General features: G+C 38.5%; 1 protein-coding gene across 1 annotated transcript in view; it reads right to left on the bottom strand.

Moving 5' to 3' along the window:
* Positions 1–9,693: 9,693 nt before the first annotated feature.
* LOC124615759 (E3 ubiquitin-protein ligase MIB1-like) overlaps positions 9,694–25,930 on the bottom strand; it is a 92,635-nt gene continuing 76,398 nt past the window's right edge. Inside the window, exons 7-9 of the mRNA XM_047143849.1 lie at positions 24,346–24,399; positions 24,125–24,240; positions 9,694–11,422 (exon numbers count right to left, since the gene is read on the bottom strand). Coding sequence (XP_046999805.1) covers positions 11,282–11,422; positions 24,125–24,240; positions 24,346–24,399 — 311 coding nt within the window. The 3' untranslated portion in view covers positions 9,694–11,281. The remainder of the gene's footprint in view (positions 11,423–24,124; positions 24,241–24,345; positions 24,400–25,930) is intronic.

The following is a 25,930-nucleotide window of genomic DNA, read 5'->3' as shown; positions in this document are numbered from 1 at the left end:
AAGTGCATACTTAAAGGTACACTCATATGTCCAGACTTCCAATGAAGTACCGTAGACCCCGACCTGATATTAAGCTTTTAAGTGTGGTTTTCAGGATGTAAATTTTCTTGGAGCACCAGTACTGTATTATATCATGTTTGGTTCTTTATTATGGCATAATGCCATACGTGCTAGAAAATGAAAACGTGCACTTGAAATGCAGCGAACAGTTGAAACTACCAGTACTGTGGAATTAAACATTTTGTTTCAAATACATTGACTGCCTCTGCGGAAAAGATTAGCAAAAGTCAAATTTCTGTAGCAAACAGACAAAAATAACTTCATTGTTCCGCAAGGCGATTAATGCTTGACTGTCAGAAAGGTGGAAATAAAATAAAACCTGAAACTGATGACATATTTCAGGCTTTAGTAATTATGTGAATGTGTTTTAATTCACTTGATAGCTCCCGGCCACGGATATCCGTTTTGTTTTCATTTGACGTGAGAGTAAACGAAGGGGAAACAGCAAAATCACCGAACGTAAACACGGGTCACGTGGAGACTACCCACTATAGCTCAGATTGCTCTGCGCATCAGCCCCGGATCTACGACATTTGCGAACCGGGTCAATACTCAAAAAAATCGAATTTTCAAAATATGTTCATCTTGTAGCGCACATCTTTCTGAAAAATCTGAAACATAAAACGTATGTATTCGAGGAAATGTAAGACATATTATTTGGTCTTAAGTATGCCCAAGTGCAGTTCCATGCCTCTTCATAAAGCATTTTTCTACCGCACGTCCAAACTATATTCAGGAGAGTGGAAATCGAAATGTCCTGTGGTGCCCATCCTGCTCCCAGTCGGCCGGTTTGACAGCCTGCCTCTCTTAAAAAAAAATCTCGCAATTAATAGCGGATGGGATTATTTGTAATCGAGAGAACAAGAACTCTTCGGAAAATCTGAACTCTTCATTGCCCAATAGTTAATAACTTGCTGTTTTGTGCGACACAAAATTAAATATAGGATATATAAAACCAGCACTGACAAGAGATAAGCAAGAAATTACACATTTCTTCAAACCTTAGCTCCTAGCATTTTTTTCTCTCTAATCTTGCTACAGCTTTACATGGCGTGTTTTCCTTTCTGTGAAAGAATCTTTTACCTCATCAAAGTTTGTCAAACGTTTTGCTACATGTAAAATCGAACTGTAGTTATCTAATACTGAAAAATCTGTTAATACAAACAATACCCAAGACTGGTGTGGTTTCTCCACCTGATTACGTCAATTTTGTCTCTGTCTGCTAGATACAACAAAATAGGCCTTTCTAATACGGCAGCAATTTTATAACACACCAAATAAACGAGACTGTTTTGGCACAAATGGTCATTTTTATAACACGACAGAATATAATCAAATAAGTATCAATATCAAATTCCTATTAGGCCTACTACAAGCAAAAAGCTTTATGTTAGGAAATATTTTCACGTTTCATTCATATGCACCAGCTTCTCTAGCATGAGATCGAAAACTAGTATTACGAAATTTTTATATAGATTTGGAATCGTCTTATTCTTCCATAATTTGTGTGATGTCCTCGTTTCTTCTCCGCCCTCGTTCTAACAAACAATCCTGTCATCACCAATTCTGTATTGCTGCCACTGTCAAAATTTGTTCGCCGATTAACTTCACTAACCCTGCCAGAATCACAGGTTTAGTTCTCCCGCAATTATTCTCCGGTTAGACGTTGTTACGTGTTCGTACAACATGTTTTCCGCGTTACTTCCATAATAGAACTTAAGCAGCTGGTAGCCAAGGACTGTACTACTGGTCCTTATTAGTGTAGCGATCTGGCCAAACATTTTCTATCAAAACTTCATTTTCTTGGACACACCGAGAAGATAATACATAATCTTTCTCACCTGTTATTCCTGTCAGTCGTTTATTTCCATTCTGATACTATGAATCTATGGATTTCAGTAATTATAACAACGCCGATCATTCGCACACCCAATCAGCCACATAATCAGACAGCGATTGCCATTCATCCATTCGGCTTTACTCCACTCAGCTCGTATAGCCCCGTCCCCTTTTATCTGTGGAAAGTTTATTTCTAGATGCGACGAGGATTCTCCTGACAGAGACATCACGTACACTACGCATGCATTCAAAAGTCAGCTTATGATTCATTCAGAAATCAACTTAAAATGTGTTCAAAAATGTTCAAAAACCAACAGAGAAGCGTTTCAAAATCATATGACTAATTGATAGGCAAACGTGCCTGGAATCCTTACCCAGTCTGTTACCCCCGGAAACCATCCTTGTAACCATTGATGCCACTTCCTTATACACAAATATTCCGCAAGTCCAGGGCCTCGCTGCGATGGAGCACTTCCTTTCACGGCGATCACCTGCCACCCTACCTAAAACCTCTTTCCTCATTACCTTAGCCAGCTTCATCCTGACCCACAACTTCTTCACTTTTGAAGGCCAGACATACCAACAATTAAAGGGAACAGCCATGGGCACCAGGATGGCCCCCTCGTACGCCAACCTATTTATGGGTCGCTTAGAGGAAGCCTTCTTGGTTACCCAGGCCTGCAAACCCAAAGTTTGGTACAGATTTATTGATGACATCTTCATGATCTGGACTCACAGTGAAGAAGAACTCCAGAATTTCCTCTCCAACCTCAACTCCTTTGGTTCCATCAGTTTCACCTGGTCCTACTCTAAATCCCATGCCACTTTCCTTGACGTTGACCTCCATCTGCCCAATGGCCAGCTTCACACGTTCGTCCACATCAAACCCACCAACAAGCAACAGTACCTGCAATATGACAGCTGCCACCCATTCCACATCAAACGGTCCCTTCCCTACAGCCTAGGTCTTCGTGGCAAACGAATCTGCTCCAGTCCGGAATCCCTGAACCATTACACCAACAACCTGAAAACAGCTTTCGCATCCCGCAACTACACACCCGACCTGGTACAGAAGCAAATAACCAGAGCCACTTCCTCATCCCTTCAAACCCAGAACCTCCCACAGAAGAACCCCAAAAGCTCCCCACTTGTGACAGGATACTTTCCGTGACTGGATCAGACTCTGAATGTGGCTCTCCAGCAGGGATACGACTTCCTCAAATCCTGCCCTGAAATGAGATCCATCCTTCATGAAATCCTCCCCACTCCACCAAGAGTGTCTTTCCGCCGTCCACCTAACCTTCGTAACCTCTTGGTTTATCCCTATGAAATCCCCAAACCACCTTCCCTACCATCTGGCCCCTACCCTTGTAACCGCCCCCGGTGTAAAACCTGTCCCATGCACCCTCCCACCACCACCTACTCCAATCCTGTAACCCGGAAGGTGTACATGATCAAAGGCAGAGCCACGTGTGAAAGCACCCACGTGATTTACCAACTGACCTGCCTACACTGTGAAGCTTTCTATGTGGGAATGACCAGCAACAAACTGTCCATTCGCATGAATGGACACAGGCAGACAGTGTTTGTTGGTAACGAGGATCACCCTGTGGCTAAACATGCCTTGGTGCACGGACAGGACATCTTGGCACAGTGTTACACCGTCCGGGTTATCTGGATACTTCCCACTAACACCAACCTGTCAGAACTCTGAAGATGGGAACTTGCCCTTCAGTATATCCTCTCTTCTCGTTATCCGCCAGGCCTCAACCTCCGCTAATTTCAAGTTGCCGCCACTCATACCTCACCTGTCTTTCAACAACATCTTTGCCTCTTTACTTCCGCCTCGACTGACATCTCTGCCCAAACTCTTTGCCTTTACAAATGTCTGCTTGTGTCTGTGTATGTGCGGATGGATATGTGTGTGTGTGTGAGTGTATACCTGTCCTTTTTTCCCCCTAAGGTAAGTCTTTCCGCTCCCGGGATTGGAATGACTCCTTACCCTCTCCCTTAAAACCCACATCCTTTCGTCTTTCCCTCTCCTTCCCTCTTTCCTGATGAAGCAACTGTTTGTTGCGAAAGCTTGAATTTTGTGTGTATGTTTGTGTTTGTTTGTGTGTCTATCGACCTGCCAGCGCTTTTGTTTGGTAAGTCTCATCATCTTTGTTTTTAGATACATTAGATTTTGAGCATGAAATGATAGAGCACAGAATTTCTTACCCACAAAAAGAAAAGTATTGCAGAAGAGATCACTAAATATTAATACATCCCATCTTATGTGGATCATGCTGTTTGTGGTAGGCAGGCATTTATTGAACAGAGTTGTGAATAGAACTCTGAGGATGGTACAGCATGGTATGGACGTGGTTTGAAGTAACTTTGAACACACAGCCAAAATTCAGCAAATGCATAATAAGAGTTCAAGTACAGTAAAGGTCATCTTGGAAGAATTCCATGTGAAATGTTTTATTGGTAATGTCAACATTGTAGTGGAATGGAAGTGTGTTGCCCCTTATGCCATTGCCATATGTAGAGGCACAAGCCATTTGATTTGCTGCAAGATTGGTGGTTGCAACAGGCATGTGGCAACACTGCCCTCTATGGTTGTACTGATGTCATCTTCCAATTCTGACATCATCTTCTTCATCTTTGTCTCCCCTTGTCCTCACAACAAGGGGCCTGAGTGACCTACCCTTCTTTATTAACTTTTCCCAACCCATCCCTCTGTCTTACGCGAGGAAGGAATTAATATTTAAAAAACCAGAATAGTGTCATGCATTTTTATATGTGTGTATTGGCAGTGCGAAATATTTGGTCCCTGAAGGCATAAGCACTGTTCTGCAGTTCTCTCTCAACTAAATTTAGTTTCTTACAATTAACTGTCTTTTATCCTTTTTTTTCCTTTCCTTGCTGAAGTTTCCCTGTATTTTGGTGTGGAAATATGGTAACTTAGCTAATACTTCAATCATTTTGGTGTTGTTTGTTGAAAACTTAAAAGTTTCTGTTACATTTAGTAAATGACTTTCGTGAACTGATATCCGAGTTCAGTATTACCTAGCTTTCGTGCGAAATGTTAAAATGTGCTCAGGGCTAGTAATCTATCACTCAGTGAGGATTATGGAAGGTGTAAATTGAAGAATGTCTTAAAAGTTTAGTATATTTATTTTAAGGAATAAACACAAAGTTAAAAGAAATCTCAACTTAGCTTATTAATAATAAGAACATACCCAGGCAACTATTGATTCTACCCCCAAAGATAAGTAAGGTTAATTAAAAAACCAATTTCAATTCTATATTGCCATTGAATGCTATTAACTCTCAGAGACATATATGGGCCTGTTCTCATAATATCACCTACAAATATCAAATTTTGCTGCTTGCAAAATCTGAATCTTTCACTAGACTCATCACTGTGTAAAGACATTAAAGAGAGATTGGGACCAAAATGACACTTTTTAAAAGCCCCCTCAGAGATAGTGTGTGGGAGGGGATAATGCATTTTGATGAAGGTAGCAATACTGTTAGTTCTGTAATAGCAGAACACTCTAAAAAGAAAGTAGCGGAGGAGGAGGAGGAGATTAGTGTTTAACGTCCCGTCGACAACGAGGTCATTAGAGACGGAGCGCAAGCTCGAGTGAGGGAAGGATGGGGGAAGGAAATCGTCCGTGCCCTTTCAAAGGAACCATCCTGGCATTTGCCTGAAGCGATTTAGGGAAATCACGGAAAACCTAAATCAGGATGGCCGGAGACGGGGTTGAACCGTCGTCCTCCCGAATGTGAGTCCAGTGTGCTAACCACTGCGCCACCTCGCTCGGTAAAGAAAGTAGTATTTGCTGAGATACACGACATATAATTTTTTAGTAAAGGCAAGTGCCTTACTCCCTACTAATAAATCTACAAATCTGGCATTAGTTCTCATTAGAAGATATTTTTTAAGCTTTTAATAGCGTATTTACAAAGTTTGTTACTGTATGTGGATTGGATTAGGAGATGTAAGCTGAAATAACACACACTCACGTGCACGGCAGCCATTACTTTCCATTAGAAGACCGAGTGATGGCAATATACTGCAATTTTTATAATCTTATCTCCACAGCCCCTAAGGGAATGGTGTATTCTAGGGATGGGCAAACTCGTTCATCCTTGGAAACTAGTTCACTGGTGATCACTATTTTTTGGGAACCGTTCATTTTAACTTGTTCACCATTCATTTGTACTTGGTACCCGGTTCTTATGAAAAACTGAAAATTAGTAGCAAAGGTGACTGAAGTTGGAAGCATAGGTGACTGAAGATGGAAGGCGCCAAGAGGGGGTACTTACCTTTGCCCTGGAGTACAGAGTTTTTATTCATAACAGAATTCTCACACACTTGTAATTTTTGTGATTCTGCAAAACCTCTCATTTAGTCAACTGTAGCATTATGTGGCTGATTGTAGTGATATAATATGAGGTGGTGCACGGAAAACCGGCCCCGAGTACAGACTGCTCGCCAAATACACAGAATTTATTGACCGCTACGAGCAGAATAGATAAACATGTAGTAATTAGGCAGTGAAGAAATAACAAATAAGTCAATGCAAGCAACACTTCGAATCAATAGATGATGATTGATAGGTGACAATGAGCAGTCTAGTACTCGCGGCCAATGTTTCGTGTGCCAGCCTGTATCACTGAAATAATATTGTACATGTTATCATATTCTCTTTACAAAATGTGACACCAGACACTCAATTATAGAATGTGGACTTCATTCGGTTGTAAGTCCGTCTGCTTCCAATAATAATGAACATGCTCTTTTACCTTGGATCAAAACGACAGAAAATGGCCGTTCGTGTGTGCCATGCTGACTTCCTTTGCGTGTGTAATAAAAAAAAAAAGAGTTGCTTTTTTACAAGTATTTCTTCTCCTGTTTATTGAAATAGTGAAGTAAGCTGATATGCCGTTTTGTTAACTGAAAAGATGTATGTATTACATACCACATAATTTTATGTAATTTACGTAATTATAAAATACATTTTAATTATCAGTCATGGATACCAAATAGAATACAAAAAGAGCCAAAAGTTCAGAGTTCAAAAAAGTCTGAAACAGATTTAGAATGGGCGTGCACAGTGAGCGAAACGAACAACTCTATACTGAACTATCTATGAGCAGACTGCAGTGGAACTGCGACAAGTGGCCACGCAAAGAAGGACGAGTCCAGCCAAGCGAGACCGAGACAGATGGGAATGGAACTGAGGCTGGAACAAGACCGGCCGACGTGGCATTGTGGGAAAGAGACCGACTGTTTCCCGTTTCCGGGAACTATAAGTACAAAGCCGTGACCGGTACCAACGGGAACAGAACTGAGGCTGGAACGAGACCGGCCGATGTGCCGTTGTGGGAACGAGACCAAACGTTTCCCGTTCCCGGGAACTATAAGTAGAAAGTCGCGACCAAAGTGAAATATGAAAGACTGTTCCTTAGAATCCGTTCATCGCTTGTTCCATTCATCTTGATGAACCGTTCCTTTCGACCCGTTAGTTTGCTAATGACCCATCTCTAGTATATTTCTAGATACCTCACATAATACTGGTTTTTGCAAGGCTGTAAGAGGTTCCTGTAGGATAGTTGGCATTTTTCTTCAGCTGTTTGCTGGTTCAGATTTAACAACACTTCCTTGATACTGTTCTGTAAGTCAAACCAACTTGTGATCATTCATGCTAACCTTCTATGTACATTTTCAGTATTCCCTGTGAGTCTGAGTTGGTATGGATACCACACTTTATTTGTGTTCTAGGATGGGCTGCACAAGTGTTTTGTAAACAGTCTCCTTTGTATTATTATTATGCCACTGAGCCAAGGGGTACGCCACCTGTTTTCCCTGTTATTGAACCTATGTGACCATTCCATTTGATATCCCCCAAAATTCTTACACCCATGCATTTGAATGAGTTCACTGGTTGCAGTTGTGATTCATTGTTATTGTAGTCGTAGGATACTATGTTTCTGCATTTTGTGAGATACACAATTTTGCATTTCTGAACATGCAAGTAAAATTGCCATTCCTTATACCACTATGAAATTGTATCCAAGATCTCCTTGATATTTGTGCTTTTCCTTTCATATACTGAGGGGTGTTTAAAAAAAGATTTGTAGAAGTTCACTAGACTATGTCTTCCATACAAATGAGGACAGAAACTGTTGATAAATTTTAAGTTATGTTTGGGACTAATAGTTTTTATTTTATAAGGGTATATCTTTTACATGCATGTGTATATGGCCTTGGGGTACATTTTACAATTACACTTAGAGTGAAAGTTTTTGTTTATCTTTCAAAAATATTCAATATGCCCTCCACTGGCCACATAACAAACATCTAGACAATAGTCACACTCATCCCATAATTTTGTAAGAATGTATGGAGTTCTGCATTTGTTGCTGTTGCTATACAGCTTCACAGTTCATCTAAAGTTGTTAGAAGGGGAGGCACATGGACAGAGTCTTTCAGAAACTCTCACGGCCGACTGTACAATGTAGGATCTGTACAAACTGTTTATGGTCAATCCATCATTGAGGCAGTGAGGAGATGCAGTATCATATCAGGTTTTTAATGTCATTATGTCCTGTACTTTGTTATACACAACTGCATCATATGTGACAAAGTGAGGTCACTGTTAATATTGTCTGCCAGGTCATAAATAAAGGACGTTAACAGCAAGGGTCCCAGAAGACTTCTCTGAGGCATACCAGAAGATACTTCTACTTCCATTGTGTCTCTCCATCTAAGATGACATTTTTTATCCTCTGTAACAATACAGTCACAAGCCTTGATTGTATCCTCTGTGATCATATTTTAGTTGATAAGCATCAGCGTGGTACTGAGTGAAAAGCTTTTTGAAAATGTATATTCCATTTCATTTCTTTGTGCTTATAGGGCAGATTTGATTTGTTGAAAGTGTTTGCACCAGTCTCATATTTTATATAAATCACAGATCACTTAGCCAAGCATTCATTTTCCGATTATACAGTACCTGGAATGTGACATCAGTTACCTTAAAAACGTTATCTGTACAAAATATCTGAGTCATTTATTATTATGAAGGGGACCTTACGGATTGGTCCTCTTCAATTTCCTTTATACTTTATAGGACATCAGTTTCCCAAAGCAGTGCAACGCAATTCTCAAGTAAACATAACTTATTATTGAATATTTGGAAATTTTAAATCCATTAACTAAGGGCATAGCATCGGAGTCCTGTAATGGTGACTTGAATTTGGTGTTTATTTTTAAATATTAAATCATATTTTTTTAAATAACATACTTTCATGCAACGAGTATTAAAAATAGAAAGTATGTTAAAATGTGATACAGAATAGCAAAATACCTGACTGTTAAATGAAAAATTATTGTTCAATCATTATAAACAGAAATGTTTCACACTTTTTTATTAGCAAATTTGAATGTATTGTGAATACTTGTGTTTTCATGTGATTAGTAATTAAAACTGAAGAGAGAGTGATAATGAATATAGAAGTAAAATACAACTAAAAAATGGTTGCTCAAGACTGATGTGGACGGTTGTTCCCCCAACCTAATGACTAAGCTGTGTCGTATTTGTTAACAGTATGTTGCAGGAGTTACATCTGTGAGAGCCTTAATAGAATAAGTGCACAGTTGCCATACAAGTCATTTAAAATGGGTGGGAACATTCTGAATGGGACAGTGTTAGGAAAGGAGAGATAAAAACAAAAGTGAGTGAGAACATTCTGACTGGGACAGTATTAGGAAAGGACAGATAAAAACCAATGTAGTTACCAGATGAAATTCAAATATATTTGTTAAATTAACACAAAATGCTTACAGTGAGTTAAAAAAAAGTTAGTCTTCAGATCTGATAGTCATACATGACAAATTAGAGTGATGTTTTTTTTTTGTTTTAATTTTGCTACTTACTCTTATAAAGAAAAATTTTATTATTAAGACACTATTAAGTGACAGAATAACTTCTGTCTGAACTGTTTGCAGCAAATGAACAATATAAATTACAGAATTCATTCACAAAACTTTAGACATTGCAATAATAATCAACTCTAATGATTATTTTATCAATCATTCTGTAATTCTTAGTTTCTTGACTATGGAAAAGATCATTTCAAAGCTTGTGACATATCACTGCTAACTTAAGTGAAACAAGATTCAGCTGTCACAGAATTAAAATAAGTAATTTTACGGCCATAAACTTTTAAAGTGCCTGTTGGAGGTTGCAAATTTTTTTGCATTGCCTGAAATGCAAAAACATCTCTTTCTAACTGGAATAATACATTCCACAGAAAAATTGGATATTTTTTAGAACAAAGTAATGGAATAATCACTTCAGTACAACAATGAGGTATGAGTTACCACCATGAAGAATATATATATAATTTAACAGTTCTCATGAGGAACTAAGGATGAGTAGCTTTTGATTCTGCTTCTAGACTGTAGCTATTTTGGTTGTGGTTGTGATATTATTCTTTCACTTAAGCCACATTATTGCAAAATTTTGTTGATAATCATATTTTGTTTGATTGAATTACACATCCTATTGTTGTTATTGCTATATTTATGTCCATGGTAAACCATAAATATCACTTAGCTGTAAGAATAATCATTTTAGTTTATCCTGAATAGACAGGACCTATATAACTGGAAACAAATGTGAACAGTTATTTCTCTCTACTTACTGAAAACCTTTTCAACCTTTAAGTGAAAAGTGAGTAATTAAGCTGGGTTTTTTGTAACAACAAACATCTTTTGAAAGACCTTAATTTAACTGGACACATAACAAATGTCACTGTTGAAGAAGAATACTGCCGGAAGGCCAGAAAATCCTTCATATTAATGGCATCATTTTACTAAAAGTCCAAATGTTGGGACAAATTACATGCTTCATAATTAGATCATTTTGCATACTCAAATTGAAATCAATTATCACATCACACTTTTTAAATATTACGTAACAGGAGAGACAAGACACACTTATTACCTGTATGTATGTGAGCAAGCATTTAGCTCTATGCTATTTTGTCTAAAACTAACATGGTGAGGCTGTGGCTGTGTACAATTAATGTAGGTTGACTCTTTTTAAGAATCAACCTACATTGAGCATTTAGCTGTTATTGTCTGGGGACCTTCAACAGATTCCCTTTTTTTATCTTTTCTTTCCTTTTTTTTCCTAAGTTGAGACTCATATGTTGGTTGGAACATACACCACAAACATATCTTGCTGCATGCCGAGAAGTAAATAAATGCAAGGATCTACATACTATGCAAGTGATGGTCTTCTCTTTCCTGTTAGATGTAGTTTAATAACTAAATTACCATATACTGCAGTTACTGGCTTGAATTGTGATGTGATTTTCAATACAGCAGAATCCGTTTCTCAACCTGTTTACGGCAAATTGGACATTCTGACATGCGGTCACCACACATTTGACATGTACCATGACCACAGAGGAATATCATGTTTTTTAAACGATCCAAGCATACTGGGCACATGGTCTGAAATTTGAAACAAAAGTTTATCCAGAATTAGTCATAAATATCCTTTGCAGGTACTTACGTCAGCTAACACAGTATCAGGAAGCATGGAGTACAAAACAGATTACAGTATATAAAATTACAGGACTAGCATGCAAATAGTGTATGTGAACTGTCAAGAAAGTCTGTTATTTGTTTCAAGACATTTCTGTATTAATTGATCCTTCTCCCCAGGGGAGGGGAGAGGGGGGGGGGGAGAGAGAGAGAGAGAGAGAGAGAGAGAGAGAGAGAGAGAGAGAGAGAGAGAGGGAGAGAGAGAGAGAGAGAGAGAGAGAGAGAGGGAGAGGGAGAGGGAGAGGGAGAGGGAGAGGGGCATATCAAAAAGTACTAAATTACAATGTGTTCCCATTTTTGCAGACTCTACATTTTACTGATGATACTAAAAAAACTTAAATTCTCCCACCTTCCCTACTCGCATCAAAATTTATTGGTGATTCAGAGGTGGAAAATGCAATACCTGCTTTGTTCTACGATTGGTTTCGTAGCATAAAACTTTGGTCGGTGTCATTGTTTTTATCAGGCCTAGATTATTTCTGGAGGTGTAAATCTCATTTGTAGTGTATAAGTGCAGATGTTTTCACTTTTTGGACAATTACTGTGTAGCGGTCAGCAGCAGACAAGGCAGTCAAGTTCAGTTTCCACATTATTTGTAGAATGTAAATAAAGAAGAATGAAAGTTTCTGATGTGAAATGAAGGCAACGTTAATGTATTGTTACTTTACCAATAGTAAAATTTTAAAAATTATGAATGATGTTTATAGGTGCCATATATGGAAGTTATACATTGATGTGACATTAACTTAAAGTTTACTGCCATACAATATGCATCAAAACAAGGAATTCCACTAATAGCTCAATTATAGTATTTGTAACATCTCAACCCAAAAATATGAGAATAGCAATACTCATATTGCATAGTAAAACCTTACACTGCAATTTAATTTATTAAGGAAGTCATAAATAATTCTTGATCTTGTTAATAGCTATTCAATTACAAATAACCTACAACAAGATGTATGCCAATCAGGCTTTTGTAAACATTGTACCATAATACCTGCTCTAACAAAATTTTCGTAGATGACAGTGTCATGGAAATGAAATCAGCTGTGTCCTTTGAACTGAGTAATTTAAGAGTAGATCATGGAAAACCTAAATTGAATGGCAGGATATGAATCCCCCCCCCCCCCCCCAATGAACCATGGGCCTTGCCGTTAGTGGGGAGGCTTGCGTGCCTCAGCAATACAGATAGCCGTACCGTAGGTGCAACCACAACTGAGGGGTATCTGTTGAGAGGCCAAACAAACGTGTGGTTCCTGAAGAGGGGCAGCAACCTTTTCAGTAGTTGCAGGGGCAACAGTCTGGATGATTGACTGATCTGGGCTTGTAACACTAACCAAAACAGCCTTGGTGTTCTGGTACTGCGAACGGTTGAAAGCAAGGGGAAACTACAGCCGTAATTTTTCCCGAGGGCATGCAGCTTTACTGTATGGTTAATGATGATGGCGTCCTCTTGGGTAAAATATTCCGGAGGTAAAATAGTCCCCCATTCGGATCTCCGGGTGGGGGCTACTCAAGAGGACGTCGTTATCTGGAGAAAGAAAACTGGCGTTCTACAGATCGAAGCGTGGAATGTCAGATCCCTTAATCGAGAAGGTAGGTTAGAAAATTTAAAAAGGGTAATGGATAGGTTGAAGTTAGATATAGTGGGAATTAGTGAAGTTTGGTGGCAGGAGGAACAAGACTTTTGGTCAGGCAAATACAGGGTTATAAATACAAAGTCAAATAGGGGTAATGCAGGAGTAGGTTTAATAATGAATAAAAAAAATAGGAATGCAGGTAAGCTACTACAACCAGCATAGTGAACGCATTATTGTGGCCAAGATAGACACGAAGCCCACGCCTACTACAGTAGTACAAGTTTATATGCCAACCAGCTCTGCAGATGACGAAGAAATGTATGACGAAATAAAAGAAATTATTCAGATAGTGAAGGGAGACGAAAATTTAATAGTCATGGGTGACTGGAATTCGGTAGTAGGAAAAGGGAGAGAAGAAAACATAGTAGGTGAATATGGATTGGGGGTAAAAAATGAAAGAGGAAGCTGCCTGGCAGAATTTTGCACAGAGCACAACTTAATCATAGCTAACACTTGGTTCAAGAATCATAAAAGAAGGTTGTATACATGGAAGAAGCCTGGAGATACTGACAGATTTCAGATAGATTATATAATGGTAAGACAGAGATTTAGGAACGAGGTTTTAAATTGTAAGACATTTCCAGGGGCAGATGTGGTCTCTGACCACATTCTATTGGTTATGAACTGTAGATTAAAACTGAAGAAACTGCAAAAGGGTGGGAATTTAAGGAGGTGGGATCTGGATAAACTGACTAAACCAGAGGTTGTACAGAGTTTCAGGGAGAGCGTAAGGGAAGAAATGGCAGGAATGGGGAAAAGAAATACAGTAGAAGAAGAATGGGTACCTTTGAGGGATGAAGTAGTGAGGGCAGCAGAGGATCAAGTAGGTAAAAAGATGAGGGCTACTAGAAATCCTTGGGTAACAGAAGAAATATTGAATTTAATTGATGAAAGGAGAAAATATAAAAATGCAGTAAATGAAGCAGGCAAAAAGGAATACAAATGTCTCAAAAATGAGATCGACAGGAAGTGCAAAATGGCTAAGCAGGGATGGCTAGAGGATAAATGTAAGGATGTAGAGGCTTATCTCAGTAGGGGTAAGATAGATACTGCCTACAGGAAAATTAAAGAGACCTTTAGAGAAAAGAGAACCACTTGTATGAATATTAAGAGCTCAGATGGAAACCCAGTTCTAAGCAAAGAAGGGAAAGCAGAAAAATGGAAGGAGTATATAGAGGGTCTATACAAGGGCGATGTACTTGAGGACAATATTCCAGAAATGGAAGAGGATGTAGATGAAGATGAAATGGGAGATATGCTACTGTGTGAAGAGTTTGACAGAGCACTGGAAGACCGGAGTCGAAACAAGGCCCCGGGAGTAGACAACATTCCATTAGAACTACTGACGGCCTTGGGAGAGCCAGTCCTGACAAAACTCTACCATCTGGTGAGCAAGATGTATGAGACAGGCGAAATAGCCTCAGACTTCAAGAAGAATATAATAATTACAATCCCAAAGAAAGCAGGTGTTGACAGATGTGAAAATTACCAAACTATCAGTTTAATAAGTCACGGCTGCAAAATACTGACGCGAATTCTTTACAGACGAATGGAAAAACTAGTAGAAGCCGACCTAGGGGAAGATCAGTTTGAATTCCGTAGAAGTATTGGAACACGTGAGGCAATACTGACCCTACGACTTATCTTAGAAGCTAGAGTAAGGAAAGGCAAACCTACGTTTCTAGCATTTGTAGACTTAGAGAAAGCTTTTGACAATGTTGTCTGGAATACTCTCTTTCAAATCCTGAAGGTGGCAAGGATAAAATATAGGGAGCAAAAGGCTATTTACAATTTGTATAGAAACCAAATGGCAGTTATAAGAGTTGAGGGGCATGAAATGGAAGCGGTGGTTTGGAAGGGAGTGAGACAGGGTTGTAGCCTCTCCCCGATGTTATTAAATCTGTATATTGAGCAAGCAATAAAGGAAACAAAAGAAAAGTTCGGAGTAGGTATTACAATCCATGGAGAAGAAATAAAAACTTTGAGGTTCACCGATGACATTGTAATTCTGTCAGAGACAGCAAAGGACTTGGAAGAACAGTTGAATGGAATGGATAGTGTCTTGAAAGGAGGATATAAGATGAACATCAACAAAAGCAAAACGACGATAATGGAATGTAGTCGACTTAAGCCAGGTGATGCTGAGGGAATTAGATTAGGAATTAGATTACATCAACAAAAGCAAAACGACGATAATGGAATGTAGTCGACTTAAGCCAGGTGATGCTGAGGGAATTAGATTAGGAATTAGATTACTTAAAGTAGTAAAGGAGTTTTGCTATTTGGGGAGCAAAATAACTGATGATGGTCGAATTATAGAGGATATAAAATGTAGACTGGCAATGGGAAGGAAAACGTTTCTGAAGGAGAGAAATTTGTTAACATCGAGTATAGATTTAAGTGTCAGGAAGTCGTTTCTGAAAGTATTTGTATGGAGTGTAGCCATGTATGGAAATGAAACATGGATGATAAATAGTTTGGACAAGAAGAGAATAGAAGATTGCGAAATCTGGTGCTACAGAAGAATGCTAAAAATTATATCGGTAGATCACATAACTAATGAGGAGGTATTGAATAGAACTGGGGAGAAGAGAAATTAGTGGCACAACTTGACTAGAAGAAGGGATCGGTTGGTAGGACATGATCTGAGGCATCAAGGGATCACCAATTTAGTATTGGAGAGCAGCGTGGAGGGTAAAAATCGTAGAGGGAGACCAAGAGATGAATACACCAAGCAGATTCAGAAGGATGTAGGTTGCAGTAGGTACTGGGAGATGAAGAAGCTGTCCTCAATAAAGCCATACTCATGCCTATTGCATAACAGTTAAATATGTCCTGGAAAAGAATGGTCTTTTAAAAGTCTCGTGTGCTTTTAACCAAGCTGTTTATTTTGTCAATATAGGATATACTTACAATTTGACAAAATTTACAAAAGATTTTTCTGTACTTTACAATTCTCAACATCGTGTAACTAAATGAATTCTAGGAGGTGACGTGGGGCTGGGTGCGAAGAAATTTTTATTATTCACATAATTTTCACTTATATTACCTTTTTTCCTTCTTCCTTTCCTGTTTGCCTTAACCTTCGCTGCCTATATCCTGCCTTATCTTGAATTATCACTTTTAAGTTTTAGTTCATTTCTAGGGCATGATAAGAATTGACTTTTGCTGTATCTGTACATCTTTCCTTTATTATTATATTTTGTTTAGGACTATGGTGGGCCATGTAGTTCTCAACTGTGGTGAGCTTTCCTCTTAGCCCATTACTCTCTGCTCCTGGAGCTGTGGGTGTTTTTCTGTTCTTGAGTAAATTTCACTCCAGATCCCAGACACACTGTTATTGCTGTGAGTGAATGGAGAGACTCTGATGTTCTGATGAGCATCTGTACTTATCTCTCTTGTGAATGTCATTGTGGTCAATTTCTAGGTGCCCAAAGTATTAGCTTACTAATCTTGTCCACATGGCATTTGTCACTTTCTCTGTATACAAAGACACCTATGACATGATTCTCCATTTGTCCTGCAACACAGTATGTCTGTATTAACCTCTTTCTCATTGTTGTTTTAATGCACTCTAGATGTTGGTAGAATTCCTTAGTGTGCTTGATAAATGTACCATCATCTTCATTGATGAGGGACTGATGACCCTGTAGTTCAGACAGACCCTTTATTCTCCCAACCAACCAACTGGGGGGGGTCATTACTTTTGTCAGAATCTTTCTATCCTTTAGTTCTCATTTCCTGCATTATCTCTTTCTTACCATGTTCAGTCATTCTGAGGCATGCATGCTGAAGGACTCACTATGGTGTTATAGTGTTGGAGTTTTAGGTCGAGGAAAAGGGATTTAGATCTGTTAATCTCTCCAGTTTGGTGTGCCGACAGTCAATATGCAAATCCTCATTTATTTTCAGGATTATCCATTCTCTGGTGCATCTATGTGTTGGCCAATGGGACGACATTGGGTACATCTCTGATGTTGGTAATGAACACTGTCTTATTGATGGAAATCTTCAATTCTACTTAGCTGCTATGTGGTTGAGTGAAGAGAGTTGGTAAGCAGCTTGTTCTATGCTGGATGCTGAAAGTGAGGTCATCTGTCGAGGTTAGGCAGTGGGCTACCAATTGGCCCTATTTGCAATAGATTCCCAATACAGGGTGCTCTGTAAGTGTTTCATCTATTTACGAATAAGTTTGTGCAGTAAACAGTTGAAGAGTAACAGGCCATCTCTTTGTCTAACACCAATTCTTCCCTTGTGCACAGTTCCTCTCTAAACTTTATTTTATATCTTGTTGTCTAGGCTCAGTTCAGTTAGCATCTGGAAGAGGAACTTTTGTTTACTAAGTCAGAGCTTTTGGAGGTTGGCAAACATTGTTACTTAAGATGAGTCTTCCTAAGTTACTGTAAGTGAAAATGGTTTTGAAGTTCAGGACCTTTTCTGCACATCATCTTGACTTCCTGCATCCGGCTTAATGGTCTCCTACGCAGGAGTCTAGTTGACCCTCCATTCTAGTAAGTAGTGCCTTGGAGAAGATTCTGTATGGCGATATAAAGAGGCACATCTCTTTATAAATGTTAAGGTCTGACAAGTGTCCCTGCTTGTGTAGTGGACAGTTGACAGCAGAGATCCAGTCCTATGGAAGTCTTCCTGCTGCACAGGTATTGGCTATGAAATGAATAATCAGGGCTCAATCCTCATCTGTATATTTCCACGGTTCCTGATGGTACCATTATCCCTTGCTTCTCTGTTGGATTCAAGTTAAAAATGATCATCTATATCTTGTCTTTAATTGGTGTGAGACTATCTGCCTTAGTAACAGGCCTAGATTCAATGTGCAGTTTCTCTTCTGGTTCCTCCAAGTTGGCGAGTTCGTTGAAATATTCTGCTTATGTTGCCAAGTGATTTTGTCTTCATTTCTTGGAAGTGAAGTGTCTTGGCTAAATAGGAAGTTATCTGCAATCTGATAGCTTGGTACAGGTCTCTGGTATTGTTCCTCTGGAACTCCCTCTCACTCTGCCAACAATGTGCTTTTGCACTTCCTCTCTTTGTTTCCAATGATCCTGTTGGATTTGTTATCTGCCCTCTTCTTCTCATGAAGGGATCACTTAAAAAGTTATCAACTACTGCCACAAAAAACATAAATCTTATGTGTAACTCTTTGCAGATGTGCCTTGCTTTGGGCTGGTACCTGCAGCTGAGTTACCCACCTGGCCTTTATCACCATGTGCCGAATATTTTTTGGAGGGCACAGTGGCAATTCTATTTGTCACTCTCGAATCTATGCAGTAGTGGTAAAATGTAAATACAATGAGCAAATAAGTTATTTGACACTTAAAGCTTCACAGCTTCTCTTCTGCTGAATTACTCAACATACTTTCAAGGTCATTAAGTGTTGTCTCAACTATTGTTCCAGTAGTTTTTGACACAATTTATTAGCCTATGACAAACCATGGGGGGGGGGGGGCACCAACAACACAATACCTGTAAAATAATGGGCATAAAACAGTGGGTAATAACCAACAATTACGAACGTAGTACAACCAACATTTTTGTGGCAGTGACCTATACTGTTGGCTTACACAACTCTTACCTTTCTTATACAATTCTTTCAAGAGACCTACTTTTTCTGAGGTTATTTCTGAAATAAGTGCAAAGGTATTTCAAATCTACCTTGTGACTCCAAGGAAATGCGTATTTTTGTCTCAAGATGTGTTTCGTTTTATTGAAATAAAATATCAATGGTGGTCTTAATAAAACACATATACCATTTTGGCTTGCTTTCTCCATAAAAAAGAAAGAGATGTTGATGTTAGTACTTAAGATTTTTGCTCGCACAGGGGAGAAATATAGAAGTCCTTACATTTTTTTCTCAACTTATGTCTTTACTTTCTCTTGAGATCTCATTATTTGTCAGAGAAAAATGTTAAAACTTGTCTGAAAATCAGGGAAATATCAGAGAATCTCACTTGGGGAAACTTGTGGAAACTCTGTAGAGAAAAACGAGTGCTCCATTGCAGACAGATGGTCTACCTTTTATAAGTACACTGTATAAAGAGTGTTAGTAAGGCACAGACACTGTCTTGTCTAGTAGATAACCAAAAGGTTGCTTTAATTTTAGATCACTTTCTGCAACACTGAAATGGTTGGTTGTCTCCAGTTAAGCTTCCTTTGGTGTAAACTTTTTTTGACTATAACTTCAGAAGTGTTTAACCATTCCTGTTCATCTGTACCACAAAAAAAGCTCCACTACAAACAGCTGGGAAGGGATGACATCTGTATGCCACAAAGCTCTTTGCAAGCTTACCATTATTTCTTGAGCACAAACCCAAAAAATGTCTCCAGGCAATCTTTAATACCAAATCATCAAGAGTTGTATTACTTTTTGTTGGTCTCCCAATAATATTTGTGGTTTGTAAATAGACATTTAAGTATATCCTTGTTTCACTGAAACATTGTAAGTTGTGTTTTTAATTTTTGTACTCCACACACAAAATAGATATTCCAGCACCTGAAATCTGTGAAGTTTTTGTGTATGTCAATGCAGTACTTCCCCTGGAGAGAGTTTTAAAAGTTGGGAACTCTTTAAGTGAATACATTTTATACCTACTATGTATATTATTCCATCATTTTTTCCCCAAGGCTTTGGACTGGCAAAGCTAAAACTATCTATATTTTTATTTGTATCATAAGCTTCGAAACATAGCACAATGTAGTGATACAGTGCATGTTCTGTAGTAATATGTGCGTGTTCTGTATTTGTAACTAGTTTCTCAGCCCACTTTGTTTTTAGTGGACTGTGCATCTATTCCCTGGTGGCATACCTTTCTTTGAGTCTGGAAAATTTCTGCCAGTATGTAGTAGAGGATCACTATCATCAGAGCGTCTTTCTCTGCCTTCACCATTGTGTGAAATAAGCTTCAACCAGTTCACTTACCAGAGACAGATGGAACTCAACATTTTTTGTGCTGTTACTACTATGTGGAGAGCAAGAGCATTTTAAATGTACAGGCCCAAGAAAAAAATTGATGTTCTTGGAAAAATCCTAACATCAATGTAAATTTTATTTTTCATATAAAAATAGTCATAATTTAAGGTTCATTAGAAAAACATTTAGATCCACAGTGAGCTAATACATGTTTCTGGCTAAATTGGTACAGTTCATTTCAATGCCCTCATTCTCCCCCACAAGTATTTGCTCCCTCCACCTCCCACGCTCAAAACACTTTCTGTTTAAAAAAAATACTCATAACCAAAGTTCTAGTGTTCTAGAATGTTCCAGTCTTAACTTGTGACTATATCCACAATTCAGTCTCATAGTTCTCTAGCTCTGATTTTCAAAAATGCCCACTTCTATTAGAACACCTTGTAAGTTTGCTAAGTATTTGGTTTGGAAAATTTCATGGTTTAATAATTTATGGCAGGGCCTTGGAATACCTACAGAAATAGAAATTATTTATATGAAACAGTAAAAATTTGTCTTGTTTCTGGCAATAAAAGTTATGGTTCAAGTTGAACCAACATTCTCTTGCTTGTTATGATATTGTGTTATCTTTTGCTCTTTTTCATGTTCTTAATTAATAAGTAAAACCAAATTCTGATTTTGATTTTTTTGCTCATCTATAAGTAACTGTGTAGCACAATGCTTCAGACAGTTGGTAATAGTCATCTGCAATGTCTACATCTTTGTTTTACTGTCAACGTCAGTCCTGGGTTAGTTATCCAAAAATACATCTCATGTTACAATCCCTGTTTAATTATTAAAATGTTTACACCTCTGTCAGTCCATGGTTACCTCTCTTGTAAATCTGTTGCAAATTTACAACATGTACTTGGTCTGTGGGTATCAAACATTACATTAACATCATTTGGGATGTCAGTACTCTAATCTCAACCAGTGAAATGTGAGATTTTGTTAACAAGTGTAATTGGCCTACCTGGTTTAAGTATTAAGACCCTTGACTGTTAAAAAGCAGATCACCATAAAAATATAATTGTGTTCCAATAAATATGAGGGAATTGAAAAGAATGTGCTACAGTGTAGTGTATGTACTTTGTCAATTGTCAGTCAAACCCATTAATTACATGAGAGTAATTTAAAACAACAGATTATGGGATCATTTAAGGTGAATTTACAGATCAGGTGAGTTACACACTTCACTGTATTCCACATTGATTTCACTAATCTCAATAGCACATCAGTATGGTTGACTGCCCCTGTACTTAACTTGTAACCTGCAAGACATTGTGGTTTCATCAGTCTTTGTCAGTTTTTTTTCCCCCAAACATTTCTGTGGTGTCACAGGTTGTCGACACTTCTCTTTCATTGCACAATTTCATGACAAATGGTATACCAGTGTAAATATATTTGATTTTGCATTGTTTTAGTTTGTCCTGTAGTTTTGGCATGTTGCCCCTTGCTCCTAGTTTTCCAGCACTGCAGGATTGTGAAAGTAGAGAAAAGGCCGGTCTCGAATACCAATTTGTATCATAAAGATGTTCAAATATGACTTTATGAGTTTTGCCCCTTTTCCCCAAATTCCCACAAGCAGACAACAAATGACTACAGTTCCACATATCCCAATTCTTTCCATCTTGACAAATGAAACTGCACTGATTCTGTCTTATGTCTATAAATAAAATCTATTGGTCTAATCTGCTATAGGTAACATCAGACCTTCGATTACAAATACCAGAAAAAATTACAAATACCAGGAAAAATGATAGAAGACTGGTATCTTGTCCTAATACACACTTCACAGCTGAATCATCAATTCATGCACTACAAGATGAAAATTACTTCCTTTCATCTAATGAGTTGCTGAAGTGTGTTATTCTCATTTTCTTACAATCTCCTGTAGAAACAGACATGGATCTGGACTGCTGTGCTGTGGTTCTGTTGAAGAGTCATCACTATCATCACAATCAAAGAGTCCATTTCCACTGGCACTTCTAATGAGAATCTCCATTATACAAGGAGTAGGCAAAAATATAAAAACACTGGTAGGCAAAAATATGGGAACACCAAAAATACAACACTTTATCCTACCTAATACGGTATAGGAAAAGTATTTGCACCCAAAACAGCTTCCAGTTGTTTCGAAGTTTCGAAATGGATAAATCCAGGTCCTGTATGGTTTTCAAGGGAATCTTATATCATTCTTTTGGCAAAATAGTGGCAAGTTCAGGTAATGATGATGGAAGTGGATAGTGATCATGCATCCTTCTCTCCAAAGTAGACCGCAAATATTCAGATGTGGTGAATGTGGTGGTCAGGAAAGATGTGACAATTCACCTCCGCGCCCACGAAACCAGTCTTTCACTATGCAGGCTGTGTGAGCAGGTGCACTGTCATCTTTGAACACAGCATAACTATTTGGAAACAAGCATTGCACCACGGAATTGACCTGACAGCCACAATGGCCACATAATCCTTGGAAGTATTGTGAGCTTACTGAGTAACCATGGGGCCTATAGGATACACTGATATGGCTGGCCAAATCATCACCGAACCCCCATCATGTTTCACTCTTGGAAAATAAACTTGGCCAGAAGTTGGAAGCACTGTGAAATGGGACTCATCCAACAAATGCTCCAGAGTCCAGGTTTTATGGCTTCAGCATCATGTTTTCCTGTTATGGGCATTTGCATCACTGATGAGTGGTTTTGGAATTCCAGCTCACCCTGCATTTCCCCGCTTATGGAGCTCCCTTTGTGTTGTTTTGGTGCTCACATGGTTTGCAAGTGTGACATTCAGTTTTACAGTGATTTTTGTGACTGTTGTTCGCTTATTTTTCATCACAATCCTCTTCAATGATTGTCCATCACAGCCACTCAATACACACTTTCATTCATGTCGTGACTTAATGGATGATGTTTTTCCCACTTTCTCTGAATGCGATATAAATCTTCGATATGATGCCTCTTGAAACACTGAACAGTTTCGCTACCTGGTTATGAAAGCATCCATAATGCAGTCACAATTACACAGAACACTGGCTTACCATGACTGACACTTGCAACGAATTGAGAACATTATAAAAGTGTCATGTGTGATCAGATACAATGGCACAACCTGCAGGCTTGACTACCATCTGCATTTATGTTCAAGTATGCATTTCTCACTGTGCTTCCATATTTTTATCCACTCCCTGCATCTTCCTCTGTAAACCCACAAGTGGAGTGGACCTTGGACTAACTGAGAAGGCCTAACAGAAAAGTTAGGAATCATTCAGGAAAATAATACAGCTTAGCATGTTAACACCTCCAGAGCACACCGCAGCCCTTGTCAACAAATTGGGAACACATAGGGGATGGTCAAGGTGGTGTGCCTTAACATATCTAGAGCAGTCAGAGGATTGAGAAGTGGCAGTTATCAGCAATGCAAAAACAAAGCATCAGTGCAGTATTTCTGACAACAGTACAAAGTTTGAAATGATACTGGATTAGATCAGATTTTCTTAGAAAGATGTGAATGACTATCGTGAATTCCTTTTGCAGGCAGTAGAATATGTAATGGGCAAAAAATTTTATGGTTAAAATATTTTCACATATTCATCATTCTGATTGATGTAGGTGACTAGGTATAGCTGTCATTTTGTGATCTAATAAGAATTATGAATGTAATCCCCCTACACCAAGCGAGGTGGCGCAGTGGTTAGCACACTGGACTCGCATTCGGGAGGATGACGGTTCAATCCCGCATCCGGCCATCCTGATTTAGGTTTTCTGTGATTTCCCTAAATCGATCCAGGCAAATGCCGGGATGGTTCCTTTGAAAGGGCACGGCCGACTTCCTTCCCTGATCTGATGAGACCGATGACCTCGCTGTTTGGTCTCTTCCCCCAAACAACCCAACCCAACCCAACCCAACCCCCCTACACTTTCACCTCCAAACCCTTAGTGCATTCAAAGTAATGTTTAACATAACATGGTTGGAAGTACAACAGATGAACAGATGCCAGGTTACCTGTTCCTTGATATCCTGAAGCTGCTGTTGAAGTTTCTGTATGTCTGAGTTGGATGTATCACGGATACCATTGTTCATGAGTGCTCCTGTCAGCGAAACTGGCTCTATAACTGTAGCTGAAACATTACATATATAATTTTATGTATTTTTATAAACTGTAAAACTAGGATGTGTGTGAGATACATATTTACAAAGACAAAATATTTTAGATGATATGATACCTAAAGTGGCATTTTGAGTCTCCTCACATTCAGGTTGCACGTCAGATATGGTTCCTGAAACATATGAAGAAAACAAGCACTCTTTTACTAAAATTTAAAGAAGATAGCTTCATTTCTGTTTTAAGCAGTTAGTTGTTAGTTAATGAATGAGAAACACTAAGTTTTAACAAGAGGAAAGATATTCAGTTGTATGTTGTCAGTTTTTGTTGTCTATATAAATACTCTACTGATGCTAGCTGATAGGTGAAGTACGCAAATTATAGTAACACCTTGCCATGAATGTCTAGACACTGAAATATACTTGCACGTACAAACTAGACTGAAATTTTTTTTCTTTCTCCGGTAAGATTCCTAAAGTTTTGTCCATGTTGACACCAGAATTTCATCTAGATGTTTCTATTCCTAGGGCCTGCAAATTATTGTTTTTTGTAAGAAAATAAGTTCAGGAATTTGCTTTGAAACACTTATTAGGCTGTTAACGTATTATATCAGATGTGTGCTGTATGGTTTAAATGGTGTCCTTCATTAATATATTTGCCTCACCAGCAAAAACTGCAATATTAGAACATGTTTTTGAGGCTCATGTGAGTCATTTATCAAAATAAAAAATGGCAGCAGGCCATGTACACCTGAGGAATGTCACATTTTACTTTGCTTTTATGGTAGAGCTTGTAAATATAATATTCTGCTTTCCATTATGGGGGTAGAAAAACCAATCATGTAATGAGACACATTGAAACCATAAGATTTAAGTTTTCAAACTAAATATTATGATGTGGACAATCAAAGCCCTTATTAAACTTTAGGACAATTTTTGTAGCTTAACTATGTCACACCTTCATTTCTGAGATCAAAAAAATAAATCTGTGTGAAGAAATCTTCAATGAAGACAAACTGAGAGGTCTTTAACAACTTATTGCAAGGTCAGTAAGCACTCTGTCATAACATACGTTTGAGAAAACAGGTAGACGTGAGATTGATCTGCAGTTAGAAATTAATTGCTTGTCAAAATCAGTACTACTATTGCACTCTTCAGTCCCATTATAAACTATAGCTTGAGACATTGACTGGTTTCAGAAATAGCTTGAGGCAGGTGCTATGATGATGATGATGATATTTGGGTTGGGCACTAAACTGCACAGTCATCAGTGCCTGTACAAAGTCTCAATTTTGACACATTCCAATGTTCACACAATCCAATCTAGCCACCGTCACAAATGATGATGATGATGAAATGACGAGGACAACAAAAACACCCAGTCCCTGGGCAGAGAAAATCCACAACCGGGTCGGGAATCTAACCCAGGACCCCTTGATACAGAGGCAACAATGCTAGCCACTAGACCATGAGCTGCGGACAAGAGACAGGTGCTATCAAATCAGCAAGGATTTATGTGTTTTATTACACACACAAACAGGACTTTTTTAATGTATTGTTGAATTCTGGAATTCAGAAGTGGTGTCTGCAATGCTTACTTGATAAATCCAGTACATCTGTAACTGCTTGTTTAATTTAATTCTGATGGCTTCCCTGTTACAGCCAGAAAAAATATTTCATATTTTCATTTCATATTTCATAATTATT

This window comes from Schistocerca americana, chromosome 5, assembly GCF_021461395.2.
Source record: "Schistocerca americana isolate TAMUIC-IGC-003095 chromosome 5, iqSchAmer2.1, whole genome shotgun sequence".
Taxonomy (NCBI): Eukaryota; Metazoa; Arthropoda; class Insecta; order Orthoptera; family Acrididae; genus Schistocerca; species Schistocerca americana.
This window is presented reverse-complemented; position numbering and strand designations above follow the sequence as displayed.